The sequence below is a fragment of the Ochlerotatus camptorhynchus genome, unplaced genomic scaffold, assembly GCF_037179485.1.
Source record: "Ochlerotatus camptorhynchus isolate MF236.1 unplaced genomic scaffold, CSIRO-AGI_Acam_v1.1 ptg000903l, whole genome shotgun sequence".
NCBI lineage: Eukaryota > Metazoa > Arthropoda > Insecta > Diptera > Culicidae > Ochlerotatus > Ochlerotatus camptorhynchus.
In genome coordinates, this window is record NW_027041354.1 from 82870 (window position 1) to 91711 (window position 8842).

The window sequence follows — 8842 nt, forward strand, 5'->3', positions numbered from 1 at the left end:
ACCCACTAATGTGCGTGTATTAAACGTCACTAAGCTCTATAAACTTTATTGCATCGTTACAATACATTTCATTGTACCTCTACGGTTCTTTTGTTTACGGGTATGCTATATCTCCATTATGTACACGATGTACACAGAGGCTACACGCTATTTCAAAACTACCCAAACTTGGGTAGAATCCACCCAGATCGGTCAAAACTGAACCTACCCAAAAATGGGTAAACTGTGTTGGAAGTGACAACCCCAAAAAAAAAACCAAAAAAGAGAGCTTAACAACGTGTCGGGGCATCATCCAAACCATTTGTGGGATAGTTTACCCATCAGGGATACAGTTTATTAGGGAAGTTGACAAATTAACAACATCGACATGAATCCGTTCAACGTTGTTCATTTGTCAACTTGTCACTAAAAACACAGTTTACCTATTTTTGGGTAGGTTCAGTTTTAACCAATCTGGGTGGATTCTACCAAAATTTGGGTAGTTTTGAAATAGCATGTACATTATTTTCCGAGGTATTTTCGGATAAAGGTAAAATTTAATTTCATTTCGGTTTGTTGGTGCACCATGGATTAATTGACAATACTAGATAGAGCTGGAATTAGGGCGTAACAGCTTTTTGTGAACAATGACTTCTCTTGTTGATTTCTAGGAATTCAAGGCACGCCTACACAAACCAACGTATCCTTCGGGTAGGGTAAGTCTTCCCCTACTCGATGGTTATGTCGATTTTCCAGGAAGAGTCATGCCTTTTGAGAAATCATCGAGTGAGCCATTGTTTACAAAAGCTTTTACGCCCTAATTCCAGATCTATCTAGAATTATTTACTCACCCCTCGTGGCCATGAGTTCTAGTACCGCACTTTAGATTGAAAATTGAACCGTTTCCCCAGTGTGGGAAATCCTGGCAACACTGAAGTTTCATCTGCTGCTGTCAAAACAATCCGCATCGTTTTGAAACAGCCAGCACTCCGGATTTTCATACAATAACACGTGCGTTTCAGAAACAGCGTTTCCAGTGCTAAGTTCTCCACATTTTTGCTAATTTATTAGATTTTTCCAATTGATTTTTGTTCGAAATAAGCGAATTAACAAGTAAGTCAAATTATTTTCGCTTAATCTGTAGTTTATTCATCAACAATTTCACTTTCCAGACAACTAGCACGATGAAACCTAAGGGCAACAAGAAGAAAGCCGATCTGCAGAACATGTCGTTGGATAATTTTCTGGATAACATAGATGCGGATCTCAGCGACCAGGACGGACCAGAGGATTTGGCTCCACCGAAAAAGAAAAAAGTCAAATTAGATAAGGAGTCTAAGCAACTGAAAAAGAATCAGCTGGAAACGACGGTCGCCGGTAAGAAGGCAAAGAAAGTTAAGGGGGAGAAGAAGAAGAAAAGCAAGAAGGGCAAAGTGGAACAACCGGAAGATGTAGGATCGGATGCTGAGGTCGATTTTGCCCAGAATGACGTTGCTAAGGAACATCAGCGAGCCTTGGACAAATTGAAGGAGACGGATCCGGAGTTATATGCCTTCCTGCGAAAGAACGATAAGAAACTGCTCAAGTTTGGTGCGTTGACGGGAAGTGATAACGAGGACGAAGAGGAGGATAAAGCTGATGATGATTTGCAGGACGACGATGAAGATGAGGACGGGGAAGGAGCACTTCATGAACTGCCGGATAAACTGGAAGTTGCTAGTGATGAGAGCGATTTGGACGAGGAAGAAGGGGAAGACGAAGGAGAGGAAACTGCGACGCCAGGAGTGCAGAAGAAAATTAATTTGAAGATGCTTAAGAAATGGACGGAGGAACTGACAGCCACTCCCGTGAAGGTTGACACCATTCGAACAGTTTGCAAAGCTTTCAACTCTGCTCTGGTCACCGTAACGGGTGAAACTAACGTTATTCCTGCATTCAAAGCGGAAGGTTCAGCTGTTTTCAACGGAGTTGTTCAACTTTGCGTGCTCCACTTGGGCAATGCTGTCAAGAGTTATCTCGGTTTGCAAGGATCGAAAGGAATCAAATCACTTAAGAAAAACAGGAAGTTTGCTAAGCTTCAATCCTGCTTGCGGATGTATTTTATAGATTTGACCAACCTTCTGGAGAATGTTTCCTCCAATCATATTATGAATGTGTTGCTAAAGCATTTGCATCAATTCAGCTCCTTTTTGGTTTGCTATTCTTCAATCACGAAGCCGATCCTCAAGCGCCTGATCGTCATCTGGAGTATTTCAGAGGAGGAATCCGTTCGAGTGTTGGCATTCCTTTGCATCCTGAAGATCACTTGTGGTCAGCAGCGACGATTCCTGAGCGATGTGCTGAAGAATATGTATCTGGCGTACGTCAAAAACAGCAAATTCGTCAGTCCTAACACCCTTCCGGGAATCAACTTTATGAGACGGTCCCTCACGGAAATGTTCACCTTGGACATGACTGTCTCATATCAGCACGTCTTCCTGTACATTCGTCAACTAGCCATCCATTTGCGTAATGCAGTGATTTTGCAGAAAAAGGACAGCTTCCAGTACATCTACAACTGGCAGTATATCAACTCGTTGAAACTGTGGGCGGACGTCTTGGCCGTGTCATACAACAAGAAGCAACTGGAACCTCTGGTTTATCCACTCGTCAGCATCATCACCGGTGTAATCAAGTTGATCCCTTCAGCACAATATTTCCCACTCCGTTTCCACTGCTGCCGAATGCTGATTGACCTCTCCGCGCGGACCAGAGTTTTCATCCCAGTGCTCCCGTTCATATTCGAAGTGCTCAACTCCACCAGCTTCAACGAAGAACATAAGAAACTCTCCATGAAACCGGTTAATTTAACCTGTTTGCTTCGTTTCGCTGCGGCTAACATACAGGAGAATGCCTACAAGGACGCCGTTCTGGATCAAATCTATGAGTTATCATTGGAATATCTCACCCACGAATCTGCCTCAATTTGCTTCCCGGATCTGATCGTCCCCGTAGTCACCGTTTTTCGTACCTACTGCAAGTCTAGCAAAGTGTACAAATATTCACGGAAAATCAAGCAACTCAGCGACAAAGTCGTTGAAAATTCCGCATTCATCGAAAAGGAACGCAAGGTGCTTCCGTTCCGATTGAAAGACCTTGCCGATATTCAGAGCTGGGAGGCTACCCGCAAAGCCAAGGGTACCCCGCTGTTAACATTCTATGAGACCTTTGCCAGGGAGAATGAGAAGGTCAAGCGGCGACAGGCAACGCAGTCGGAGAATGTCAGCGATTTTGATTTGCCGACGATCAAAAAGATTGACCGGAAGCAAACTGCACCGAGGGAAGGACCAGTGGAACTGTTCCCATCGGATGACGAGGAAGATGATTCCGGCAATGGACCGGAGTTGGATTCGATGGAGGAAGACGACGAGGTTCCCAAGCAGAAGAGTAAGAAGGAGAAGAAGAAGAAGGTAAAGAAGGCCGATGGTAAAGAGAGGAAGGAGAAGAAAAAGAAGCAGAAGAAACCGAAGCAATCGGAAGCGGATTTCCCGCTGGAAAAGGTCGCAGACATGGATGAGGTTGACATATTGAAGGATTTGACGCTGGAAGATTGGGAGTAATCGTGTTGATGTAGGGGTAATATTTCGAGTTGTGTAACGTTATATTTTTGTCTAATAAAGTTATCAGGATTAGATTGATCAATATTTGTTCTTCATTGTTGGAATTAAGGAAAATCAAAAAATAATGATACAGGGGAAATGGATGTAATGTCGGCCTAAATGCCCCTAATTTGGGCCCATACATAAATTCAGCAATTTATTACATTTTCAATAGAGTCCAAAAATATCAATTAGTAGCGTTCCATAATGACGCGTTAATCTAGATAAAATTGATAATAGCAGGTTTTTAGCGATGGGCCTAATCTTATAATCTATAGATCCATAGGCCAACATTATAGCCATTTCCCCTATATTATGCAGCTTTCGTCCATCCCTTTCTTCACGTAAGAACTGCGTGAATCGTTCGTGGATATATCCGCTCTACATTGAATGAAGCGTACCATATGTCCACGTGAAAGTTACGGGATTTGATTGATGGTTTTCAGGTGGTAATTATGTTAAACCTCATTCAAAAATGCTGGCATAAGTTTCATTATTTTAAATAGGAATTTGAGTTCAAAATGTTCAAATAAAGTATTAATTTTCTTTGTTTTGTTTCGAATACACTAACCAAAGGTGACCCAAGTAACAATTCAACCTGAACAATAAGAACAGAAGCTTCTTATTGGCAGGCTGAATATATAGTTGATTAGTAGTGCATGAAGCGAATTGTATCCCCATAATCCAACCTCAATAAGTTAGCTGATCCAAAGATTGAACAAGCCTTATGTAAGCTTAACACAAATCAGCAGTGCGCTACACATATTTTGATAGCTTGATTTGTTCAATGTCGTCAGTGGCTGTGTCACTCGTTGCATGTCCGGTATTTTGGTTCTTCTAAATTCACTGCCTACCTTTCTAATTACAAGCAGTGGCAGCAGTATAGACACAAGGAAAAGGAGATTTCTAGATAGAGCTGGAATAAGGGCCAATGTCGCAATGGGCTTTGTTCCTTCTGAACTGATTTTGTCAAGGCGAAGTGGACTGTACTGGGCGGGAGCGAACGGAGTTGGCTAGCGTCAATCGAAGTTCTAAACTCAGGAGCTCTGAAAAGAGCTGGGGGGTTTGACGCTGCTCTCCGGGACGCCAATGGACATGGAGTAAAAATGACTAATGCTGCCGACTACACTAGACACTACTGTTTTATTTCCCTTTGCTTCTTACAACGTTTTACAGCTGCTGCTGCTGCGAACGGATGCTCGGTTGGATTCAAACTTAACTTAAGCACTTTAAATGATCTTTATTTCTTGTGTTTGTGTGGTTTACATGTATGCATTTTTCAAGTGATACAGATGCGTCTTTTCAACTTTAGTACATTTGAGATTTTAATTATTATTTACAGTTCCTAGTCCTATCAGGCGTATTTTAAAGTATGACCAATGACCACCTTTGTGGGATTGGTTTGATTTGAATTAATCATTTTGTTCGACCATTTTCCGCAGAGATGGCGCTGTTCCGCTGGTAGAAAGTGATAAAAATCCCCATATAGAAATTGAGAGAAGTGGGAATAATTCGCTTTCGGTGCATATTCAGGTGAAAAAAAATGAACGACAACCTAAAGAAATTAATCAGGGACTTTGTCGTTCAGTTTTTTCCCGGAAATTATTGCCGTGGAAATACACCCTCGGGATTTTTTGTTTGCCTTGGTTCTTCGTTCGCAAATTTTGTGAGAGTGGAATTACGCCCGGAGATTTTTTGGTCTTCTTTTTGTTCGTTGTTTACACGTGAACTATCAATCGGATGCATTTCAACTAGATATACTAGATACTACAGACTCAATACGTTTGACATATTAAAACGATATAATTCGTAGTTCTGGTGCAAGGCGTAACAACCAGATGCATCATAGAGTTGAAAGTTGGAAATACGCCATGTAAGAAGAAACGTTTTTGATGATTTGAAGTGATATTTTTTTCTACTTTTTCGTGTTTATCGAGTAGTTTGTGAACTATTCTCTCTATATGTGGCAAAATATGGTTTGTTTACATTTTGGCTCTTCCGCCCTGTGGTAGATAGAGTTGGTGTGGAATAATAATAATGAAATAAATAAAAACTTGAGAGGTGAGTCAAGTAATGAAACACTCAATTTGAGTTAAACTAAATTAGAGTGGAGCGTGGCAGAAGTGATAATAGAGAGATGCGAACAAATCTCATGCTTAGTGAGGGGAAATTCTGACACAGCACGGAGGTATAAAAACGAGCTACCTAAGCTCGTAGAGGTCAGAGCAGTTCAGTCGATTTGAATTCTCTCTAGTTTCGTTCGTTCGTTCGCAAGTCGAATTAGCTCCGCGTTGTGTAGTGACGCTCTCGCTGACCCAGCCATGGGTAAGAAATCGCGCGGTAACGCGAGTGCCGGTTTACCGGGAAAACAGACTCTCCCAGGAGACGGCGCGACCACCGAGCCAGCCCAGAAGAAGCAGAAGAAAACCCCATTGCCCATCCCGACAGGCGTTGCGGACCCGCAGCCGGGGCCTCCCGGAACTAAACGACCCAGACCTGAAGACAGCAGCGCCACCGTATCAGCAGCAAAAAAGCTGCTGAGCAACAATCAAAAAACAAAAGTTAAGTTGCCACCCTTCTATGTGAAGGGCTTCCCTCCCGGGCTATGGGAGCAGCTGGATTTCTACATTAAGCAGGGCCTTCGCTGCACCATTCAACGGTGCACGGAAGGCTACAAACTGATGGTCCCGGCCGAAAAACACTTCAACGCAGTTCAGGCCCTCTTGGACAGAATGAAGCTGGAGTACTTCTCCCACGACATCGAGGCCACCAAGCCGCTGAAAGTGGTACTGCGCGGGCTCCACGACATGGACACCACCACCTTAATGGACGAGATTAAGGCGAACGGCCTCAAGCCGGTCAAAGTCCACAAGATGACCCGCAGCAAGGCCATCAAGTATCGTGACCAGCTCTACCTGGTCCATCTGGAGAAGAACACCACAACCGTGAAGGATCTCCAGACGACACGCACACTGTTCCACATCGTAGTGAAGTGGGAGCGGTATAAACCCACCCACCGTGGCGTCACTCAGTGCTCGAACTGCCTATTGTTAGGGCACGGCACCAGGAATTGCCGCATGGCCAGCCGCTGCATCAAATGCGGCAAAAACCACAAGATCGACAACTGCGACAGCATCGAGGAAGCCACTCCCACATGCGCCAACTGCGGTGCCGCCCACAAGGCCACGAGTAAGGCCTGTCCGAAGCGGGCCGAATACGCCGAGATCCGGAAGAAGGCCTCGTCCAACAGCCAGCCCGGTCGCAAGAAGGTTCCAGAAAACAACGCGCAGAACTTTCCTCCGTTATCACCGGTCCAATCACGGCCAATTCCAGTGTTGCCGCCGCTCCCGCTCAACCAACAGTTGGCTGCCGCTGCAGTACCCGGTCAAGCCTCCGGGCCATCGACGGATCCCCCTGCTCCGGGATTGGCCGGTACAACCGGTGAAGCTACAGACGATTCTCCGCTGTCAACGGATGAGATCGTCACACTGTTGGCCCAGGCCATCATCATCAAGCGCACCTGCGCAACAAGAACACAACAGCTCCAAGCTATCATCTCCTTCGTCGCTAATTATGGACCGTGAACCCATAAAGATCGCCAACTGGAACGCTCGCTCCGTAGGGGCGAAAAACATTGAGCTTGCAGACTTCCTCCGCAAGCACGACATCGACGTGGGCCATCTCACCGAGACCCACCTTAAGACCGGTGATAGCTTCTGGCTGCCCGACCACAGCATTGTCCGGCTTGATCGCACCAGCTCCAGGGGGGGCGGTGTCGCGGTCATCATCAAGAAAGGCATCAAGTACTGCACCCTACCCCACTACCGCACTTCCATCATCGAGGCCGTCGGCGTTGAGGTGGAAACATCGACCGGAAACGTCCGGTTCATCGTTGTCTACTGCCCCCGGCAATGTACCGTTAGCAATGGTACAGCACAGCAGTTCAAGAACGACCTTGCCATCATAACCCACACCAATGCCCGCTTTGTAATCGGAGGGGACCTGAACGCCCGGCACGAGGCCTGGCGGAACTACCAGCAGAACCAGAACGGCCGCCTGCTATTCGACCATTCCCAGCATGGTCTCTATTCCGTCTGGTTTCCGGACGAACCAACCTTCACATCACCGACGGGCAACCCATCGACGCTGGACCTGTTCTTGGCAAACACCAGATTAGCCAAGCCGGTTGCCGTCAACGACCTGAGTTCGGACCACCAACCGGTGCTGACCGAGCTGGGCTACAACGTGGCCCCTGCACCGTGCCAGCGGAAGGACTACCATCGAGTCAACTGGGTCCAGTTTCGACGCGTGGTCCACCGCCACATCGACGACAACCCACCGCTCGACACAGTGGAGGACATCGACCGGGCCCTGGAGGGTCTCCATCAAGCCATATCCGTGGCTGACGAAGAGTGCGTTCGACGAGTTCCTGTGAGGGGTAAGTTTCAAGCAATTGATTCCCACACCAAACTTTTGATTCGGCTCAGAAATGTTCGTAGACGCCAGTTTCAGCGGACTGGGGATCTGCAGCGTAAATACGAAATGGTCGATCTGAATCGGCAGATCGCTTCCAGAATGGTCTCAATCCGGAACGAGAGTTTCGGGCGGCTCGTTCAGAACCTGGACGACCGTTCCAGACCATTCTGGAAGGTTGCCAAGGTGCTGAAGTCTCACCCCAAGCCCATTCCACCACTTAGAGTCAATGACGAACGGCTTATCACCAACGAAGAGAAGGCCAATGCAATTGGGGAGCACATTGCCCAGTCGCATTTGCTTGGCTCTACAATCCCAAGTCCACTCGAGAACCAGGTTGTGCAGTGCGTCCAGACGTTAGATACCTCCCCTTGTGCCGTACCTCCAGAAGAACGGATTATAGAGGAACAAATTTGCTCAGCGCTGAAATATAGTAAAAACATGAAGGCTCCCGGGTTTGACGGAATATTCAACCTAGCGTTGAAAAATCTCAGCCCGAGGGTCCACTCGCTGCTGGCTGCCATCCTCAACAGATGCTTGGAGCTGCACTACTTTCCAAGCATCTGGAAGGTGGCAAAAATCATCCCGATCCGCAAACCTGGGAAAGACCCTTCACTACCGTCAAGCTACAGACCGATTAGCCTGCTCTCAGCGCTGAGCAAGCTCACATAACACGCGACGCGAGACAAGACACAACACTTATCGTTCTTACAACATTTAAAACGGATTAAAAATTACCTTTCTGTCGACCG

At 46.3% G+C, this 8842-nt stretch overlaps 1 protein-coding gene across 1 annotated transcript; it reads left to right on the forward strand.

The window, feature by feature from the left end:
* Positions 1-986: 986 nt before the first annotated feature.
* LOC135715429 (nucleolar complex protein 2-like) lies at positions 987-3611 on the forward strand. Its single transcript, XM_065238707.1, has 2 exons — positions 987-1092; positions 1152-3611. Exon 2 carries the CDS (start codon positions 1164-1166, stop codon positions 3576-3578), a length of 2415 nt encoding a protein of 804 aa, XP_065094779.1. The 5' UTR covers positions 987-1092; positions 1152-1163; the 3' UTR covers positions 3579-3611.
* Positions 3612-8842: the final 5231 nt, after the last annotated feature.